Raw genomic sequence first — 20,316 nt, forward strand, 5'->3', positions numbered from 1 at the left:
TTGGAAAAACAAAAGGGGAGGGGGGGCCCGAAAAAGAGAAAGGGGGGAAAACAAAAAAAAAAAAAAAAAGTTTTTTTTTTTTTTTTTTTTTTTTTTTTTTGAGCTCAAAACAAAAGGGGGGGGGGGGGGAATAAAGAAGCAAACCCAAAGAAAAAAAAAAAAAAAAAAAAAACAGCGCCAATATATTTATGCGCTCTTTTCTTTTTTTATTTTCTTTTCTTTTGGTTTGCTTCTCTGTCTTTTTTCTTTTTCTTTCTTTTTTTTCTTTTGAGTTTTATTCCCTTTTACTATTATTATTATTACTATTATTAGTTGTTGTTGTTGTTGTTGTTGTATGGGCTCATTCTATTTGTATATTTATTTTTGCCTTTGGCTTTTTTTTTTTTTTTTTTTGTGTGTGTGTGTGTGAAGTTTATTGTTTTTGCCGCTTCTCTTCCCTTCTTCTTCTTCCGCATATATATATATATGTACATGCACTGCCCACTACACACATATATATATATATATGTATATTATACATGTGTGTGTGTGTGTGTGTGGGTATGGAGGCTTCTTTACACTCTCACCAAATTGTTCCCTTTATCTAGAAGTAAAGAAATTCTTTTTTTTTGTGTCTTTGTGTGTGGGGCTTTCCTTTCATTTTTCTTGTTTTTTTTTTTTTTTTTGAGGATCTGGTTCTTTGTTCTTCGCTAATAACATTGCTAATGAGCCAAAAGACTGACGTCTGCTACTGCCATTTACCCGGTGACTGTTACTGCGAGGAAACAAATCTTTTGGTTTTGTGGTGTATCTCTGCTTATGTTACATACATGTGGATGGATGTTTACTGATATTGTGTGTGTGTATCTGCATGTGTGTCTGTGTCTTGTCCCGCCCTTTTTTTTTGTTTTTGTGGCTGCTGTTGTTGTTGTTGTTTTTCTGAAATTTTTTTGCCTTTTGTTTCTTTTTGAATTGTTTGCTTCGGGAGATTTATACATGGATTTTATCCATATACGTAATATATACTTATATATAATATATAGAGGGAGAGAGTGTGTGTGTGGCTGAACGAGTGGGAGGGAAGGAGCTGACAATGAGCAGCGAAAATAAAGGCAAGGCAAGTAACCCATCTCATGTGCGACCTGTCATATCATCTGGCGGCTTTGGCAGCCTGCATGAAGAAGGGACTGCCATGGGGGAAGATGGCAGCACGCCACAGATAACCGACTTTGATGATTTTGTTGGTGCACTTGCAGTCTTTGAGCGTGAGGTCCGTGGGTTGGCCGAGAAGTTGGCCGACGAGCGCCAATTGCGCGATAATGAGGCGTCGTCTGTGCTTCAGACTGCGCGTGACGCTTTGGTATTAGAGAGGGATGGGGAGCAGAGAAGCCTCAGTACAATGGCCGACTTGGGAGGACGGATAGCAACGAGGGCAACCACACGTAGTCCCCTGTCTGCTGTCGCAAGGAAAAGTGTTCGTCCACCTTTTCCAGCCCCGTCGGTCAGGGCGCCTTCAGTGAAGAAGGGTGCTGGAGACAAGAGGACGGCGACAAATCCGTCGCACGACGCGTCTTGCGTGCGGACTGTGGCGCTCGATGTGTGGGCCACCCTTGGATTTTTTTCGCTGCCTCCACTTGGGGACGATCTGCCGGTGGAGTGGGCGGGAGGCCACGCGTGGCGATCGTTGCGCAGCGAAATGTCAGACTTCTCAGCCCAACCAGTGGAGCGAAGTGACGGGGAGGAGGAGGAGGACGAGGAGGAGAGCATCTTTGGTTTTGTCGAGGTCCTTGTAAGATACTACCAGCGGGAAATGGTAGCCATGGGTGGTGTGTCGGGGAACGCAGAGGAGCCGCTGAGCGACGAAATGCTTTGCAATGGTCTCTGGCAAGTGGTCTTTAATGCATTGTTCTACTGCGTCACAGTTTCGAGTTCTGACCTCACAAACACCTCGAGAGATTTGGAGTGTCTTTTTGGTGGTGTGGAGGACCGCTACGACGATGTATACACATCCTTCTCCTCATCATTATCTCCAGGGAAAGAAGAGGGCAGAGGTGGGAAGACGGGGGAAGGAGAAAACACAGGCCGCAGATGTCTCCCCACAAAACTTCATTGGAGCACGCGAGCGGCATCAAAAGGAATGAACAGGAATCGGCTCCAGGAACAACACGAACGATCGGTCTGTGGTTCCCAACGTCTTTTAGTCCATGCCGCTCCAAGAGGATCCCGCCTCCACGCCGAGTTGGACGAGGTGGTGGAAGAAGGACTACACGCATCGTTTTTATCTTCAAGACGTGGAGAGTTGGTTGATGGACGCCGACGCCTCTCGACTCCATTTCGCGAGCGACTTGCGGTGCCTCCTACGATCAAATTGTGGTACTTTGTGGTTAGCACATTTGCCCGACTGGGGTATAGACGAGACGCTTTCTACGTGCAGACCCCTCTTCGTGGCTCTATTCATGAGTTGTTGCTATCGCTTCTCTGGCTCACGAAGGAATATCGACTTGTGGCGGTGGCCGAATATGTGCAGCTCCAGAGTATGTACGGGTTTTTGCTTCAACAGGGTCCCGTCATTCATGAAGGCAGCAGCCACCCCAATGAGCATCACTGTAATCCAAACGATGATGGCTTCGACCCAGGGGTGGAGAAAGGGCATGCTTCTTTTGCACAACCGCAAGACCCTGAGGGAGAATCGCTGCTGCGTTGTTTCCCCGCGGCAGTTCCGTGGCCGCCCGCGTCGTTTGTAGAGAAGGAGCACATTGCGCACCGTTTGGAGCAAATACGGCAGATTCTTCCCACCCTGTTGGATGAAAAGGACGCGCCTATGATGCGCTTGCCTGATCTCACGCGCCGTCTACTCTCCATGCGGCATCTTATTACGCTTTCTATGAATCGGCTCGAGTGTGCCTTGCATCAGCGGACGGAACAAACCGTCTCTTTGGGGTTGCACTCCGTCCTTGATGCTCAGCTGTGTCACCCTGCGCACCATGGCGTCTACCGTCAGTTGTGCGCTGGCTTGCAGCATTTACTTGGAATCGAAGCACGCGTGCGAGAAACCACGCAACAGCTTTTCCGCTTAGGTTCCTTGGTGGCAAGAGCCGTGGGACTGGAGGAGGCGTCTTCGCGGCAGCAGCGACTTCATGCGGCGGCTTTAAAGGCACTCGAAGACGACGAGATGACATGGTGGCAACCACCACAAGACGGAGAAGGGGAGGGTGAAGCCTGTGCTCGGGGGAATTTGAGCGAGGTCTTCATTCGTTTTCGTGCGACCGGGGTGCGAGAGCATCTTACCGATCTTTGGGCCTCGTTGCGTCGCCGGGCTAAAGTAGGAGGGGGAAGAAGGGGCGGCCTTAATGGAACAAAAGAACACATCACAGAAAGCGCTGCGATGCAGGCGCAACTGGAGGAGAAGGTGCGACAAAATATGGAGACCCGCTACGCGTTGCATGCTGCACTGAAGGCGGAATTGCTGAAGTGGCAACTCTCCAGTGCAGAAAAGGAAAAGGACGTTGATGATGAGAGAGGCGAAGATGACGAGAGCGATGAAAACCGTTTTGGTTTAACAAATGGTGAGGAAAGAGAAAAGATCCTGCATGCACCGCGGGGGTTGGATAACGGAAGTGGCGGCGCACATTTAAAGAAGAAACAGATGAAAGTGAGGCCACCGTTTGTAAGGTTTGATCTTGTAACGAGCCATATTTCCCCGCACCGCCCGCAGGCCACCGCTGTGGGACAACCGGCAGAGAACGCGACAACGTCGGCCTGTTTGGAGATTGAACGGCTGCAGGAGGCTTTGTATGCGCTGGAACAGCAGGAGGAGTACCGGGAGAAGCGTGCGGAGGAGCAGCGGCTGCAGCAGGATGCGGTGCAGCTTCTCCATCAACAGGGGCTGCGTGTTGTGCATCGGAGGCGGTAAATGAACCACGACAGGCCCTGTCAGCTTCTTCTCTGCATGCATACGTACGCGTTTTTTTTTTTTTTTTTGCCTGACGCACAATTGTCATCATCAGCTTTGGTGGGCCTTTTGTTTGTGTCCTCTGAGGGTCCCCCCCAGCCAAACACCCGTCCGTCTTCTTTCCCCGACACCCGGCGACGGCCCATTGTCTGCGTCACGTCATCTGTGTCTGGGCCTGGGGTATGAGGTTTGCGGCGGGCACGACCGCCATTTTTTTTTTTTTCTCTTCTAGTTGTTTTGGTTTTTTTTTTTCTCCGCTTTGATCTTTTGGAACTCGCCGCTGGTTCTGCGTGGGGCGGTTGGGTGGGAGAACACAAACGGAGCCGCAAGGAGTCCACCAAGCGGCTGTTAGAATACACTGCGTGGTATCGATCTTTAATTTTATGGGGTATAACAGGAGGAGAAGCCTCGTGAACTATTTTTATTTTTTTTATTTTTATTTTATGCCTGTGTTTCTGCGTGGCAACTTCCCACCGCTGTTTCTTTCCTTTTTTTTTTTTTTCTTTTTTTTTGTCTTTCCGCTGCCACTTCTTCTATGAGTGCTGGTGGTAGCAGGAAAGGAGACACGTGGCCGGGACGCCACTTTCCCGAGCCAGGTCCATGCCGTCTGGGTACAAGGTGGTTCTTCTTGGTGAGGGACGCGTGGGAAAGACGTCATTGGTCTCCCGCTTTGCGCACGATGCCTTTGACGAGAACCAGAGTAGTACAATTCAGGCAAGCATGTACACAAGTGCGGACGTGCCTTTACTGGATGGCAGCGGTGCCAAGGTGAAAATCAATGTATGGGACACCGCGGGGCAGGAAAGGTTTCACGCACTTGGTCCCATTTATTACCGAAATGCTGACGGGGCGTTGCTTGTGTATGACATCACGGATGCCGACACCCTTGAGAAGGTGCGACTGTGGATTAGGGAGCTCCGGGCTGTTGTGGGGAACCAGATTCAGCTTGTAATTTGCGGCAACAAGTCCGATCGTGAGGAGGAGCGCGATATTAGCAAGGAGAAGGCGGAGGAGTTTGCAAAGTCACATGAGGCACTGCACTTTGTGACGAGTGCAAAGACAGGCGAAAATGTGGCGGTGGCGTTTCAGGCTTTGGCGACGGCAGTAGCGACGGCATCGGGAGGACGTGGGAGTGGCGGTGGGGCTACGAACACCGGCGGCGCGAATAACGCTGCAGTCACCGCAGCGAGAGGTCGGCGTAAGCGACGTGGTCTTCTTCGCATTGAGGATGAGTGGGAGGAGGAGCGGCTGGCCGCTGGCGGACAGACTAAAGCCGAAAGGGGGAGTCATGCATGTGATCGTCCTGCGGCGCGTGGGGCAACGGGTGTCTCCGCCCCCTCTGGTGAGGATTACACGTGTAGTGGCACCCAGAAATCGCGTAGGCCGGGGCCTGCCACGGTGAATTTAAGTGTGGCGGCAACCCCTACCGCGAGGAGACCGTCTGGATCGAGTGGGTCTTTGGGCTGCTGCGGGTGAGAGGGGAAATAAATTCTTCGATGAGGAAAAAAGGAGAGAGAGAGAGAGAGAGAAAGAGAGAGAAAGGGAAATGGCAGCTGCCCCTCTTTTTTTTTTTTTTTTTTTTTTGACTACTCATCTGCGGTGCGTACATCCATTTACCCATCCATATATTTATGTGTTTATTGCAGCTTTTCTCCATATAAAAATACACATATACATGTGTGTGTGTGTAGATACATATATATATGGGGGATCTAGTGAGAAGATGACGTGTACAGTTCCTGTCAATGACGGCACATTTGCAGTTCCCTTCCCCAAAGACGTCCTGCAGTACTCTGCGTTTTTTTTCCGTTTGTCTCGTTTCCTCCTTTTCTTCCTTTTCTTCCACTCATTGCTGCTGTGGAGAAGAAATCCCCCCCTTTTATTTATTTATATTTATTTATATATTTTTTATTTTTGATTTTTATTTGCTTTTCTCCAAAGGAAACTCAGAGCACATCATCAACAACAACAACAACAAATCAGAAAAAAAAAAAATAATAATAATAATTGAAGCAAAAACACACAAACGCACATACGCCGCTGCAGCAGCCGCAGCACAGGGGCCAACAGAACAGAGGAGGGAGGGAGGGAGGAAGGGAGGACACACACAAACACACACACTTCTCCTTTTTTTTTTTTTTTTTTTTTCTCCCCCCTTCTTTTCTCAGGGGGTTAAATCAAAATAAATAAATAAACAAAAAAAAAAAAAAAAAAAAAGAGGAAAAGAAACAAAATAAAAAAAAGAAAAGGAAAAGAAAAGAAAAGGGTCAGGGACGCGTGCAACAGAATACATATATATATATATATATATACATATTGAAGGAACAACAGCAACGGCAACAGGCGACGAGCGAACAGGCAGAGACGCATCCAAACAAACATACATACGGCACAGTACAGTGCAGCACAGAGAATTGTCAAGTTGACCGTGTCGTCCGGCTGCAACTCTTGCCCCCTTCCCCTTTTTTTTTCCTTTGACTTCTTTACGTATATTACACAAACATACACATCCACATATATACATATATATACAGTGGCTGACTGACTTGTCTGTCTGTCTGTCCAGGGAGTTGTAGTAAAGGGGTAATTATCACACGTACTGTAAGGCACCTATTATTTTCCCATTTCAACGGAGAAACTAAGAAGTGAAACGAAGAGAAGAGGAACATTTGAAAAGAACAAAAACAACAAAACAAAAACAAAACAAAACAAAACAAAAAAAAAAAAAAAAAAAAAAAAAACAACGACAACAACAAAGAAACAAAAACGAAAACAAAAACAACGACAAAAAACAACATATATATATATATAAGAAAAGTAAGTGCAGAAGGAATTCGAAACAGCCAAAAGAAGGAGGGGACATTAGAAAAAAAAAACAAAAACAAAAACAAAAAAAAAGAAGCGAGCGGGTATCAGTGGGGTGTGCGTGTGGGGGGTCACAGGCGGATAAGGCGACACAGCGGCAGCCACAGCCGGGATTGCAAGGCACTCGTAGAAGAAGAGAAATCACTGGCAGCACGACGAGTGTATCAATAAGGGATTTCGCAAATAACTATTCGTAATTCCGTTATTTTCGTTGCGCGATGCTGTACGAGCACACCATCGACATTAGCAGCTCTCGCGGGGCCACCGTCCGGTACCTGATTGCAGCAGCCACTAAGAGTACGCTGCAAACGACCCTACAGACATTAGAAAAACTAGCCGCGCAGTCAGTTGAACTTCACCGTTTTGTAATTATGGCGGCGGTTTCAGCCATGCGGAAATCTCCTCAGAACGAAGAAAAGTGCGCTCTTGCCTCCAAACTTTTGAGCGCCGCCCTGGAGAAGAGCAACGCCCTCACATTGGTGGCCACCGCCCTTGAGGAGTCACCGACACAGGTGACGAACGAAGTACTCACCAACCTTATGGTAAAGGATCTGAAACTCTCGCCCACGCAGCAGCTACAGTTTGCCATGGGGCTGTTTCTTGGCAGCACAAAAGGCAAAGAGGCGGCAACGGCGTTTTTGAACACATTTGGTGTTTCTCCAGCCACATTGAAGGATGACAATGGTAGCATGTGGGCCTTAGGCATCTTGGCACGACAGGCGGGCGGCATGGAGTCTCTAGACACACAGCTGTCAAGTGCATTTAACGGCGTGACGTTGTTCCCGAACAGTGGGGTCGCCGACACGCATGTTAGTCTCTCCAAGATTATAGGAGAGCTTGGGACCGCGTGTGTGGCAACCCAGGCTGACTGCCGGGAGTTACTTAGCTTTTTTCCACACGCCTTTACGGAAAGCGATGTGGCGGAGGTGTTGGGTTTTTTTGCCTCGCAGGGAAGCGCACCTTCTGACATCAACACATACAATACACTGATGTCCTTGACCGGGAGGGAGCCGACGAAGACACAGCACAGCGCCACCATCTCGCCGATACCCCTCCTCGAGCTCTTGCAAGAGCGGAGCTCGACCAAGATGGACTGGGATGCCATCCTCCGCATGCTTGATAAGCCCGGGGAGGAGGCCTTCCGGCAAAAGCACGTTGCAATAGTCTTTGACGCGTATTACAAATTTAAAGGGACGGGTACACCAGGCACGTACCCACCGGTGACGATCTTCCTTGGCCGTTGGAACAACGTTGGCCGCCAACGCAGCGCTCTTGAGTACATCTTGAAACATCCCGAGAAGGTTTCCCTACAATCCTTACCACGGGATCAGATGGCGGCAGCGGAGCTCATAGAAAGTACTTCCGCGGCAGCTACGGCGGCTTCCCCATCAGCCACAACAGCTACGACGGGTACGGCACGTATTTCTGAGAGTGAGTTGTGGCGGTTTTTTCCTTTTGTAGAAGCTGCTGTACATGTCGCCAGCCGTGACCGTACATTTGACATGGAAACACTTCGCCCAGCTGCTCAGAGGTACCCGTTGTTATTATTTTCCATGCTGCTTTTTGGTACGTTTCCGGGTACAGTTAAAAATTTCAGTACGGCGAAATTAATTCTAAAAGAGCGTTGGCTTGCCCTTGACCGCGTCGCGGCTATCGTTTTGCCAGAGGCGGAGAAAAATGGAAGGCTGAATGCTGTCATCATGGTCTTGTCTGAGCTTACTGTCGTGGATGCGAGTCGCACGATTGAAGTGATGGAGACTGTACTGAAGTCCAAGACGGCAGTGAAGGCATTTCTTGCTAGCGGCGGTAATCCACGACTTGTTACAGCTATCGCCATGTGCATGGAAGATTCTTCTGAAACCGGTGAAACATGGATCAGTAAAGCACTTGAGGGAAAACTGCATTTTCGCGCCAACGCCGCAGAGAATCGGTTTGCTGTGGCCATGTCTATTGTAGAGGTTGCAGAGCAGCTAATTACCAAACAAAATTATGTCTCTAACGCTACAGCGGCGCTTAATACGTTTTTAGCCTCTTCGTTAAATGATGTGCTACGTGATGTGGCAGAGCAGGCACGTGTCTTGCTGGCCTCCTCGGACTCCCTTTTTCCCTCAGACATTGAAAATGAAGCGACGGAATTCTACAAACGGATGTACGCTATAGGAGATCCCACAAACACCGCCTCGCTCGCATTTATTGAACAACTACTGAAAAGTTCCAAGACTCGAGATAAGCAGTTGTACGCCTGTATAGTGAGCATCATGTTTGAGGAGCATGGCGCCATTGAGTGCTACCCACAGAAGGAACTACAACTGTTTGCCGTGCTTTACGGTCAAATGATCGCACGTGAACTTCTGCCACACAGCCAACAGCAACATGCATGGAGCCTGCTGCTTCCTGTCATTGTCAAGCCCAAGGGTCCTGTCATGGAGGAATATGGTATCATCGCACTGGAACAACTGAAGCCACGGTTGGCGGAGTGGCCGCAGTATGGACGGGCGTTGCGTTACGTGAAGGATCTTGACATAAAAATTCCCGGCATTATGGCCGCAATCAACCGTGGCATTAAGGCAGAAGAAGCGGCACGTCAGCAGCAGAATCGGCAACCGTTGCCCGAGAAACCGCCAAGTAAAGAGGCCGAGTCCCTTCTTTCGGATCCAGCTGTCCTCGCCGTCAGCACCGAGCGACGTGACTCGACGGCGGCAGCCGCGGCTGCCGCCGACCAACAAAAGGAGCGTTCCGCCGCGGCGACGTTGCACCAGCACGACATTGGGACTTTGCTGTCGTCCAAAAACATCACAGCTCCCCCGCGTGTCATTCAGGAGCAGATCAACTTCCTTATTGGCAACACCGACATGCACAACATTGAAAACAACGCCAGTGACCTTGCGAAGCAGCTGCGCCCTGAGTACTACGAATACTTTGCTGAGTATCTGGTGATCAAGCGGGCTGCACTGGAGCCGAACTACCACAGCATCTACCTTGACCTCTTGGATAAGCTGCAGTCAAAGCCCCTTGAGAAGGCAATACGCAACGCGACGATTTCATCCATCAAGCGGTTGTTGAACTCCGATAAGATCCGCGCAGACCCTGGCGAGCGCAGCCTGCTGAAGAACCTTGGATATTGGCTTGGGCTCCTCACACTTGCAAAGAACATCCCCATCACGGTGCAGGATCTCTGTTTTAAGGATCTGATCTTTATGGGCTTGCGTGAGGGGAAACTTATGGCCGTTGTGTCTTGCGTCTCGCGTGTGTTACATCACTGCATGAGCTCCCACTTTTTTTGTCCGCCTAACCCATGGACGATGCGGCTGTTGTGTTTGCTGTGGGAGATGTACAACTTGAAGCATCTGCGCGTGACACTTCGTTTTGAGGTGGAGGTGCTGTGCAAGCACATGAACGTGACGCTGCAGGATATTGAGCGGTACTACACTTTACACCCCATCAGCACCGCCTCACAACTGCGTATGGTGGAGATATACAAGGAGATCAACCTCCACCAGAGCGGGGACTTCCGTGTGGATGAGAAGGATCTCCATGAACCCTCTCCGCTTCTCATGCAGCAACCGAAGGCACCACCACCACTACAACAGCAGCAGCAGCAACAACAGCAGCAACAACAACAACAACCGCAATCAGTTCAACAGGTGCAGCAAGAGCAACAACAACAACAACAAAAACAGCAGCAACAACAGCAACAACGCCAGACTCGTCAGCTACAAGCCAGTGCGGAGCCGTTCAAACCGAAGGATGCGATGCCTGTTGCGAACACGATGCCCAGTGCGGATGTTTCCGCGTCGGGCCACCCAGCGATTCTCATAACACCAGACAATGTGCGGGTAAGTGACGAGGATGTGAGCTATTTTGCAAATCGTCTCGACGTTTACAAGGGGGCGCTTGCTCGCACCCTTGAAAAAATTGTACAAGACGCAAAAGTGTCGCTGCAGCGTGCGGTGATGATTGCCACAGTGACGGCGTGCAGTATCGTCACAAAGGACTTTCTTTTGGATCCGGATGTGGGAGGCATGCTGCGTGCAGGCCAGGCGATGGCACGTTCATTGGCGGCAAACTTGTGCACAGTGACTGTCCGTGATTCGTTGATAGAGCCTTTTAACAAACACGTTGCTGTGTTGGCGGAGCACTTTGTCGAGGTTCACCTCCCGAACGTGATGGAGCGGCGAGAGCGATTCCGCAACAAAGTCCGAGAAAATAACATGGAGTTGTGTGTCCGTGTCTTGGAGTACCAGGCGGCAGAGGAGGCTGAAAGGCGAGTCCACGATAAATTAATGCAGGTGGTGAGGGAGAAGCTTGAGGCCATTAACACCCGTGAGTTTCCACGCATCCCAAAGGAGCATTACGAGGTGCAGGACATTTTGATGCAGATGGGTGAGGTGCTGCGACCTCCCCGCAATGTTCCACCCCTGCAACGGGCGGTGTATGATGAGTATAGAAATAATGTTCCTATCGTAGGGCTTTTGGCGACATATTTGCGTACCATTGAGGATGCCACTGTGGCGCATTATTCGATGGAGAATTGCAAGGTCCTCTCACTCACAAGTCCTGAGTTTACGAATAAATCGCTGGGGGATAGCCACGATACCATACGTATGCGGGTTATTAACATTTCCAATATGATTACGGGTGAGACCGCCTTTTATTGCGTTTCCCACCTGTTGCGGAAGCTCATGGCACTTTCGGATGCGATGAAACAAGTGGAACCCACAGGGGGGGGTAGCATGGAGGCAAACACCATTCGCCACAAAAACGTCTGCGAATTCCTGAATGAGGTGTACCTTTTTGTTTTGCAGACATGCTTTGAGCGTGGCAAGGAGCCCGTGCGGGAGGAGCTGACGAGGCTGTTTTTACAGGACGAACGACGTTGGCGACATGCGGACCTCGTGACAAACCTACTGCGCATCAAGGTGATAAACGTCACGAGGCTCGATGAAGTCCTCTCCAAGGCAATTCTGGACAGTTCGATGTCGGGACCAGCGATAGATTTTGCCGGGAGTGTCATCAAGAAGGCACTGATCACTGAAAAGCTTGTTGTCCCAAAAAATCTGAAGGACACACTGGCACAGCTGGAGTTGGTGGCCCATCCGCCGCGCTCGATAGCAGAGAAACAACAACAACAACAGCAACAGCAACAGCAGCAGCAACCAGCAGCCAACAGCAGCAGCACAGCAACAACAACGCAACAACAACAGCAACAACAATCCCATTCTCACCAGCAACATCAACAGCAGCAGCAACAGCACCAACAGCAACGCCCAGAGGGTGCCACCACTGCCGCGGCATCCGGGGGTCAGGCTTTGACGATTATGAACCTGTACCCGTTGCTTTCTTCCTTGGTGCCAGCGAACGTCCGTCGGCTGGTTGTTTTGTCACAAACGCAACATGACCCCGAGGAGGTAGAGAAGGTGCGCCGTCTTTTTGATGAGTGGATGAACATAAACAGCCGGCGGTCGCACGGGACGTCATCTGAGCCTTCCGCTTCGGCAACAACAACGACGACAACACCATCGCCGGGGACGACGTCAAGCAGCAAAAACCCACCGCAGTACGAATATATTTTGACACTTCGCAAACAGGGCCAACTGGACAACCACCAGCTTGGAACTTTTTTGAGCCTTTGCACACGCTTCTGCGTGGAGCACTACGCCACGAAAACGTTGGAGTTGGAGCGTGCCAGCCCGTCGACGCTTCATAATGTTTCAACGGCAGAGTGGAAGCCTGGCAATGCCCCACCGCACCGCTACCCGTATGACGGCACCGTGTTTGCGAAGGTAGACGCTTTTGCGGACCTGGCGACTGTGCTGCTGTACTACTGCTCGCTAAAAAACGATACGCGCCAGTTACTCTCTCTGCTTCGGCGCATTCTGGATGCCTTTCAACGCTCTCTTATTGACCACCACCAGAATGTGGTTCTGCAAATGCAGCAGAAACAACAACAGCAGCAACAGCTACCCATTAACAAAATGGAGCTTCCCCCTGAAACCGCCTTTGTACCAGTGTTCCAGCAGCAGCCATATGTTCGTTTTTTCAGTATTCTGTTTACGACGCTGGTACGCGCGGATGCTCCGAACCGTGAGACGACAGAGCAGATTACGCATGTCTTTGCCGAGTTGTTGCATAGATTATCCCCGATGAAGTACCCGGCATTTGCCTTTGGGTGGTTAGAGCTTGTAAGTCATCGCATTTTTTTGAACCGCTGCCTTCGTACATTGGCGTTATGGCCATACTACGTTGCCTTGCTGGTGCAAGGGCTAGAGTTTATTGAACACTTTACCCGCGATGGGGCGATCCCGAAGAATATTCTTGTGTTCTACAAGGCATTCTTTAAGTTAATGCTTGTGTTGACCCATGACTACTCGCGGTTTCTCATTACATATCATTATCAGCTCTGTGACGCCATTCCACCGTATTGCGTTCAGCTACTCAATACGGTCTTGTGCTCTTTTCCGTCAGGTGTGAAGTTGCCGGAGTTCTTTTTGCGCGTGCCGGATGACAGCCCAGAGATGCGAAAGCCACTCAACACGGAGAATCAGGTGAAATGTATCGAGGAAAGTTTCTGGCAGAACGGCTTTGATGGTAACCAGTTGGCTGAGAAGATACGCGACGAGCGTCCGATGGATGAGACGTACATGCGGAGTGTTGTGGACAAACTACAGTCCGCTCCAAATTGGCGGTTAATGAACGCCATTGTTCTTCATGTTTGCATTGTTTACCTTGATATGCATGAGCTTATCATCAAACCAGACTTCTCTGAGTCCAATGCCATGAGATTTTACCGCTACCTCGCCAGCACATTGGACAATAAACACCGATACCACTTTATCTGCTCCTGCGCCAACCACCTCCGCTATCCGAACTGCCAGACAAACTTTTTTGTAAAGGTCATCTTGCAGTTGTTCTTGCAGCACCCATCGATCCGCAACCCGACAACACGACTCTGCATTCAGGAACAGATTACACGTGTGGCGGTGGAGAAGACACTCATCATTCAGCCTCACCCTTGGGGTGTGCTCAGCACCTTTATGGAGCTCATGCGGGCCTCGGAGTACGGCTTCTGGGAGAAGAGCTTTATCAGCAGTACACCGTTCTTAGAAAGCATGTTTCACAAGCTGCGCCGCTCTGTCGAGAGCCGAAACGCACAGCAGCAGCAGCAGCAACAACAACAACAAGCGACGACGACGACGAAGAAGGCATGAGTCGGGTGAAAGGAAGGTATGCTGCTGCGAGGAAAAGGCGCCGATTTGGCTTTTTTTTTTTTGCTCAAAAAAGGGGTAGCACCTTTTAGCATGTACACACACGCATGAGTAAACAAATAAATATATAAATATATAAATATATACCTATACTGTGTGGATGTGATTACGTGGTGTCTGCGTATGTATGTACGCATATCTTTTGTTTCTTTTTCTCTTTGGCTGTACGTTCTTTAATTAAAATGGTAAGAACGATAATGTTCATTTGAGGAGGAGCGAAAATATTAGTGAGCAACGAATGCATGAAGTTGCGGAAATGGAAGAGAGTGGGAGGAACGCAGCCACTGTTGGATGGCTGAGGGAATTTCTCCAGCCAAAGGCACGGCAGGTGTCAAAGGGGGGAGAGGGCCGTGCAGCGGCTAACAGAGAGGGGATGCGTAAAATGTAACTGAAAGAATAAAAGAAAAGGAAAAAAAAAAAAAAAAAAAGAAAATCAAAACAAATACACAACAAAAAAAAATGAGTGTTTGTGAGAAATGACAGCGCGGGAGAGATGACAAGTGCAGGAGAAGAGGATGAATAAAAATAAAACGACCGGACAGAAAAAAAAAAAAAAAAAAAAAAAAAATAAACAAATAAATAAAAGAAGTGGGAGAGGAACACACAGAATATACATGCATATATAAGAAATATAAAAAAATAAAAATAAAAAAATATAAATATAAAAAAAAAATTATATAAATATATATATATATATATATATATATATGTTGACCGTTGAGGTAGTGGGAGGGTGCAAGTATCACGAACGGAAAATGAACACAACATGCCAGCTTCTCACAAAACAGAAAAAAACAACAACAACGCACAAGACACGGGATAGGATGAACCATCGATAAAATAAACAGGAGGGAAAGAGAAGAGAGGGCATAAGGGCAAAATTTTTTTTTTTTTTTTTTGTGGGGGAGTGTTAGTACCGGTGTTTGACACGGCAGCGCTGCCTCCTTCCCTCCGTATAGAGTTATATAAATAACAGAAATTGCCTTCTCCTTCCCTATCTCGTTCTGCTCACTTTATCTACATATACATTTAGACTCTTTTTCTCTCTTTTGTTTCATTACAACGGCTACGTGTTTGTGCTTCTGAGACGAAGGGAGGCGGTGTGAGGAGGAAAAAGGCCGATGAAAAAGTATGGGGAGATGGGAATGGGGCGATGGGGTGGGGGAGTGGAGACAGAGAGAATGTGATGGAAGTGGAGAAACTACCAGAGGAAAGATTACAAGATGAGGGCAGAATGTAAGGCAATTTGGCAATTTTTAGATAAACACATTTTCACATTGTCATTACACACATATACATATATACGTATGTATGTATGTAATATACACATGTCTCTTTGACAATGAAATGATTGTGGTTAACTCCTGCTGCCGGTAATGACGAGTACCACGAACACCGGAAATAACGATAGAAGTGGCTGCAGAAATGAATTAATTTATTTATTTATTTACATTGCGAGCTTTTTTATTTATTTATTTATTTACGAATGTACTCGCCGTCTTTTCTTTTTTCGTTTTCCTTTCTGCTTTTTTTTTTTTTTTTGTATGTGCGTGTGTTTGTGTGTCTGCATGTTTATTTGTCTGTTTGTTTCTCTCCGTGTTTGTTTGTTTGTTTTTGTGTGTTATTTGACGTCCACGCGGTTCTTTTTTTTTTTTTTTTTTTGGCCGTTCCTTTTGTTTTGTTGTGTGTTTTGCGGCTGCCGTGGCTGAATGTGACCGACACACTCTTTTTTTTTTCCCCCTTTTTGTTTCACATCCACAACGAAACCGTGACGTTCTGTTGACGTCAGTGAAGGGTCTTAAGTAACGGGAGAAGAGGTGGGGGTGGGGAAAAGGAATACATACACACACGCAAAAGAAAGCAAGAAAAAAAAATAAATAAATAAATAAATAGGTGAGCGTTAAACTGCAAGGGAGAGAAGGACAATTTTGACTGCCATCAGAAGCATACAGGAATGAGCCTCAAATTGTTTTCGGAGAAGGCGAACACGCAGGCGCTGAAGGCGTTGCTCTGCTGCCATCACGTCAAGCGGCCGGTGGAGCTGACACTCTCCGGTGCGTACACAAGTCCGGTACTTCATCATCCGGCATTAAAGCAGCCCATCTTTTCTGCGAATGAGATGGTTCGTTTGATTCTGCACGATAAATGGAGAGACGATTCCGCTGGTGGGAGCGGCGGCAAGAAGACTGGTTGCTATGATGGCCACTGGGCGAGTGTTTCACTCGAAGAAGAGGCCTGGCTGGAGTGGGAGGCGACCACATTCACATGCGCGGTGCACCCATTGTACACTCAGCGTCGGGTGACGCCAGAGGCAGCGGGAGCGTTTGAGTATCTTGATAATAAGATTCATGAGAATGACTGTCGGGGTCCCTGCCTGGCTCCTGTGGGGGAGAAGGGGACGTCCACAAAATCCCCTTCTTTTCTTGTTGATTGCATCATTTGGTGTGCGGTATTGCCGGCGCTCTGCGAGGGCGGTCTGCTAGGGGAAAAGGAGCGCGAGAAGTTGCCACATCTCTTGAAATGGTTTGAGTCGTTTCAGTCTGCGCGAGAAGCGCATATAGCTGGCGCCGTGGAATCTCTTGCAGTGCAGGAGTTTGCTGATTTTTTGCGCGCCCCCCGTGTGTATAAATTATCGCCGAAAATAAGTAAAGTCTTTTTTATTACAACCCCTATTTATTACGTGAATGCCGCCCCTCATATTGGTCATGTCTACAGCACTCTTATTGTGGATGTCATTGGGCGGTACCACACGATGAAAGGGGAGCGTGTCTTTGCGATGAGTGGAACGGACGAGCATGGACAGAAGGTGGCAGAGGCTGCCAGGCAAAAAGGGATGAATCCGTACGATTTTACGTGTCAAGTCTCAAGGGAGTTTATTGATTGTTTTGAGCAAATGGGTTACCATATGGATTACTTTATTCGAACTACGAACGAGAGTCACAAAAAGGTTGTCCATGAGTTATGGTCCAAACTTGAGGCGAAGGGTGATATTTACTTGGGTCGCTATGAGGGGTGGTATTCTGTCAGCGATGAGTCCTTTTTGACGGCACAGAATGTGACAGACGGCGTGGATAAAGACGGCAAGCCATGCAAGGTTAGCCTGGAGAGCGGTCACGTGGTGACATGGTTGGCGGAGGATAACTACATGTTCCGCCTTAGCGCGTTTCGTGAGCGCCTGCTGGAATGGTACAACAACAACCCCGGGTGCATTGTTCCCGAGTTCCGCCGCCGTGAGGTCATCCGTACAGTGGAAAAGGGTTTAAACGATCTGAGCGTCTCGCGTACGAGGGAGGCTGTGCAGGACTGGGCAATCCCGGTCCCTGGAAACCCCAACCACTGCATTTACGTCTGGCTTGATGCACTCTCCAATTATTACACCGCCTCACGTCTCCGTCTAGGAAAGTCTGGGGAGGAGCTGGAACTTGTCGAGGACCACAGAGTGTTGGAACGTTTTCCTGCTGACATCCATGTCATTGGAAAGGATATTTTAAAGTTTCACGCTATTTATTGGCCGGCCTTTTTGATTTCGGCGGGCCTTCCATTACCCAAAACGATTGTCGCGCATGGGTGGTGGACAAAGGATCGCAAAAAAATCAGCAAATCCCTTGGAAACGTCTTTGATCCTGTAGAAAAGGCACGTGAGTTCGGTTTTGACGCGCTTAAGTATTTTTTGTTACGAGAGACTGGCTTTTCGGATGATGGTGACTACAGCGACAGGAACATGATTTCCCGCCTCAACGGTGAGCTTGCCGACACCCTTGGAAATCTCGTGATGCGTTGCACCTCCGCCAAGATCAACGTTCATCGTGTGTGGCCAACCCCGGACGCCTACAATGCAAAGGATGAGGCTCTTATTCAACTCATAAAGGACTTGCCGGGAGTTGTGGATCACTTCTTCTTAATTCCGGATGTGCAAAAGGCTCTGGCAGCCGTGTTTGATTTGCTTCGCGCCATCAACTCCTACGTCACAGAGAACGCGCCGTGGAGGCTTGTCAAGACGGACCCGGATCGGCTGCGCACTGTTCTGTACATCACCATGGAGGGGACCCGCCTGGCCACACTCATGTTGAGCCCCGTCCTCTCACAGAAGGCACCCGTCATTTTTGACATGTTGGGCGTACCGGAGGCGAATCGTGTTGGCGTGGAGAATTTTGGGTTTGGCGTTGTGCCGTCTGGGACGTCCATTGGCGACGCGGTGGAAGGCAAGGTGTTGTTCCCAAAGATTTCGCTGGATAAAGCGCAGTCCGCTTAGCCGCGGCGTATTTTATTTTGGGTTTTGGTTGGGTTAAGGTTTTTTTTTTTTTTGTGTTTATTTAGGCGCGACGAGAGAGAGAGAGAGAGAGAGAGAGAGAGAAAGAAAGGAAAAAGGAAAAGGAAGGAAGAATATAAAGAAAAAAATTTAAAGAAAAACAAACAACAACAACAACAAATAGTATTTGACATGAAACTAGCGGTAGAAGAAATACACATGTGTCTTTGTGTGTGTGTATGCATGGGGTGAAAGAGAGGCGTTTTTTTTTTATCTTCTGCCTCTTGGGTATTTTTGCAGTCAAGCATGTGGGCCTGACGGTGTTGTACATCTACACGCAGATGTGCAGATGTGCGTGTTTGTGTGCAAGGATGAGAGGGCGATGTAATGCGGTAAATTTTTTTTTTTTTGACAATCAGCGGGCAGGGAAAAAACATGCCTTTTTTTTTTCCTCTTTTTTTTTTTTTTTCATGGAAAGTGGCGTAAGTTCACATCCATAGAATTCCACATCCCCAACTGTTTGGCTTCCATGCGTTCACTTCGCTGGTTGTGAAGGCACAAAAACGTGTCATTAACCCCCCCTTTTTTTTTTTCCTCCTTGTGTGCGTGCTATTATTATTATTACTATTTTTTAAAGGTTTTCTCCACCATTCCTTCATGCTTCTCTCTCTTTTTTTTTTTTTTTTGTCTGTCTGTGTGTGTGTGTGTGTATTTTGAAAATATTCGTGGTAGTTTTGTGTGCTAGCTGGTTTGTTTTTCTCGGATCAATAGGGGCACACTGGGATAAGGATGAGGAAAATGGGTGGCAACCGAAATAATGAGCGGCAGGGACGCGGACAGGGCCAGCAGGGATCACCCATGGCACCCCCCGTTTCCTCGATGGGGTACCAGCAGCACCAACACCAGCATCATCAGTACCATCACCATCATCACCATCAGCATCATCACAATAGCAGCTATAGCAACGTATACGAGGGTTCCCGACCTCCACCGCACAGCATGCAGCAGATGTCTCCGCATGGGTACGGACCGGGTGGCGGTGGTGGAGCTCCCGCTGCTGCCGGTGGTAACGGCTGGAATCCTCCACAGCAGCAACAACAACAAATGCCGATGTATAACCAAGGTTATGGCCATATGGGCCCTGGAGCCGGTGGAGGGTCTGGCGGCGGTTACGGCGATATGGGAGGCGTTTATCAAGATATGCACCCAGGACAATACCCTCCGTCACCGTCACCGTCCCACATGGGCGGCGGATCGGGCATGCCTTATATGCGTAATCCACCGATGCATGGTGGTGTTCCGCCTGCTGGTCCAATACCAGGTCCGTACGGCGGTCTTCCGGGTCAGGGTGCTCCGTTGCCTCCCATGGGCTACGGTCGAGGTGGTCATCCCCCAATGGATCCAATGCAGCAAGGTGGTATGTACGGCGGACCAATGGTGCGCCATGATGGATATCCAGACAACCGTATCAGCCCACCACCGCAAGTGGGATACGGTCCTAATGTAGGTGCGCCACCACCACCACCGCCTGGAATTCCTTATGGTGGTGGCAACCCAATGCCTGTTGCTCGATCTCCTGCCGGAGTGCCCACGGCTGCTGGTGGTTACCCTGATCCGCGTAGCAAAGGCATGTTGAATAACCCCATGCCAATGCTCAATGCTCCTCGACACCCTCGCGTAGGAACCCCAGAACCTGGTATTAATGGGAGGTGGTATTCCACCAGGTCGTTTTAATCATCAGTCTGCTTTGGCACCCCCCGGTATGCTACCGCCTGCAAATTACATGCCAGTGGGAAGTGTTCCACCAAATCAACCGCCCATAATGCCCGCACCCACGAGCCCTGGCGATCCCCTGCATGTAGAGCGTTTTAGCTTGGGTGGACCGACTGAAAATCTTTACGATTTTCTTTACGAACATGATTTGGTTTCCGTTGACAATCTCTCCAGCTTCTTTCCCGAAGGGTATGATCCGAAGAGAGATCCTCCATTGAAGATTGCCGTTGATG

General features: G+C 48.8%; 4 protein-coding genes and 1 pseudogene across 4 annotated transcripts, besides 47 other annotated features; all 5 read left to right on the plus strand.

Moving 5' to 3' along the window:
• Window positions 1–7,320: a sequence feature (heterozygous, Esmeraldo-like haplotype).
• Window positions 71–100: a microsatellite.
• Window positions 147–172: a microsatellite.
• Window positions 195–269: a sequence feature (T-rich).
• Window positions 285–332: a microsatellite.
• Window positions 344–424: a sequence feature (T-rich).
• Window positions 454–519: a microsatellite.
• Window positions 520–539: a microsatellite.
• Window positions 640–665: a microsatellite.
• Window positions 884–915: a microsatellite.
• Tc00.1047053509247.10 (hypothetical protein, conserved) lies at window positions 1,073–3,892 on the plus strand (the record flags this gene model as incomplete). The annotated part of the gene is made up of 1 exon (XM_804882.1): window positions 1,073–3,892. One exon carries the CDS (start codon window positions 1,073–1,075, stop codon window positions 3,890–3,892), a length of 2,820 nt encoding a protein of 939 aa, XP_809975.1.
• Window positions 1,717–1,741: a microsatellite.
• Window positions 4,142–4,185: a sequence feature (T-rich).
• Window positions 4,348–4,376: a sequence feature (AT_rich).
• Window positions 4,411–4,443: a microsatellite.
• Tc00.1047053509247.20 (small GTPase, putative) lies at window positions 4,532–5,407 on the plus strand (the record flags this gene model as incomplete). Its single annotated transcript, XM_804883.1, has 1 exon — window positions 4,532–5,407. The coding sequence occupies one exon, from the start codon at window positions 4,532–4,534 to the stop codon at window positions 5,405–5,407; it is 876 nt and encodes a 291-aa protein (XP_809976.1).
• Window positions 5,441–5,476: a microsatellite.
• Window positions 5,494–5,515: a microsatellite.
• Window positions 5,587–5,636: a microsatellite.
• Window positions 5,810–5,845: a microsatellite.
• Window positions 5,893–5,952: a sequence feature (A-rich).
• Window positions 6,008–6,032: a microsatellite.
• Window positions 6,059–6,079: a microsatellite.
• Window positions 6,111–6,195: a sequence feature (A-rich).
• Window positions 6,219–6,248: a microsatellite.
• Window positions 6,425–6,464: a microsatellite.
• Window positions 6,606–6,722: a sequence feature (A-rich).
• Window positions 6,798–6,829: a microsatellite.
• On the plus strand, window positions 7,015–14,004 carry Tc00.1047053509247.30 (hypothetical protein, conserved; the record flags this gene model as incomplete). The annotated part of the gene is made up of 1 exon (XM_804884.1): window positions 7,015–14,004. The coding sequence occupies one exon, from the start codon at window positions 7,015–7,017 to the stop codon at window positions 14,002–14,004; it is 6,990 nt and encodes a 2,329-aa protein (XP_809977.1).
• Window positions 7,321–9,070: a sequence feature (areas merged during assembly that could not be assigned to a particular haplotype. This can correspond to areas where the two haplotypes were merged or to regions with more than two copies in the genome that were merged during assembly.).
• Window positions 9,071–9,392: a sequence feature (areas merged during assembly that could not be assigned to a particular haplotype. This can correspond to areas where the two haplotypes were merged or to regions with more than two copies in the genome that were merged during assembly.).
• Window positions 9,393–11,476: a sequence feature (areas merged during assembly that could not be assigned to a particular haplotype. This can correspond to areas where the two haplotypes were merged or to regions with more than two copies in the genome that were merged during assembly.).
• Window positions 10,380–10,495: a microsatellite.
• Window positions 11,477–11,552: a sequence feature (areas merged during assembly that could not be assigned to a particular haplotype. This can correspond to areas where the two haplotypes were merged or to regions with more than two copies in the genome that were merged during assembly.).
• Window positions 11,553–20,316: a sequence feature (areas merged during assembly that could not be assigned to a particular haplotype. This can correspond to areas where the two haplotypes were merged or to regions with more than two copies in the genome that were merged during assembly.).
• Window positions 11,915–12,061: a microsatellite.
• Window positions 13,947–13,993: a microsatellite.
• Window positions 14,109–14,147: a microsatellite.
• Window positions 14,453–14,521: a sequence feature (A-rich).
• Window positions 14,604–14,649: a microsatellite.
• Window positions 14,697–14,735: a sequence feature (A-rich).
• Window positions 14,736–14,770: a microsatellite.
• Window positions 14,939–14,960: a sequence feature (AT_rich).
• Window positions 15,347–15,391: a microsatellite.
• Window positions 15,491–15,544: a microsatellite.
• Window positions 15,589–15,675: a microsatellite.
• Window positions 15,929–15,953: a microsatellite.
• Window positions 16,016–18,313, plus strand: Tc00.1047053509247.50 (methionyl-tRNA synthetase, putative; the record flags this gene model as incomplete). The annotated part of the gene is made up of 1 exon (XM_804885.1): window positions 16,016–18,313. One exon carries the CDS (start codon window positions 16,016–16,018, stop codon window positions 18,311–18,313), a length of 2,298 nt encoding a protein of 765 aa, XP_809978.1.
• Window positions 18,386–18,422: a microsatellite.
• Window positions 18,751–18,779: a microsatellite.
• On the plus strand, window positions 19,100–20,316 carry Tc00.1047053509247.60 (annotated as a pseudogene; the record flags this gene model as incomplete).
• Window positions 19,197–19,261: a microsatellite.

This window comes from Trypanosoma cruzi, genomic scaffold (genome assembly GCF_000209065.1).
Source record: "Trypanosoma cruzi strain CL Brener 1047053517189 genomic scaffold, whole genome shotgun sequence".
Lineage (NCBI taxonomy): Eukaryota > Euglenozoa > Kinetoplastea > Trypanosomatida > Trypanosomatidae > Trypanosoma > Trypanosoma cruzi.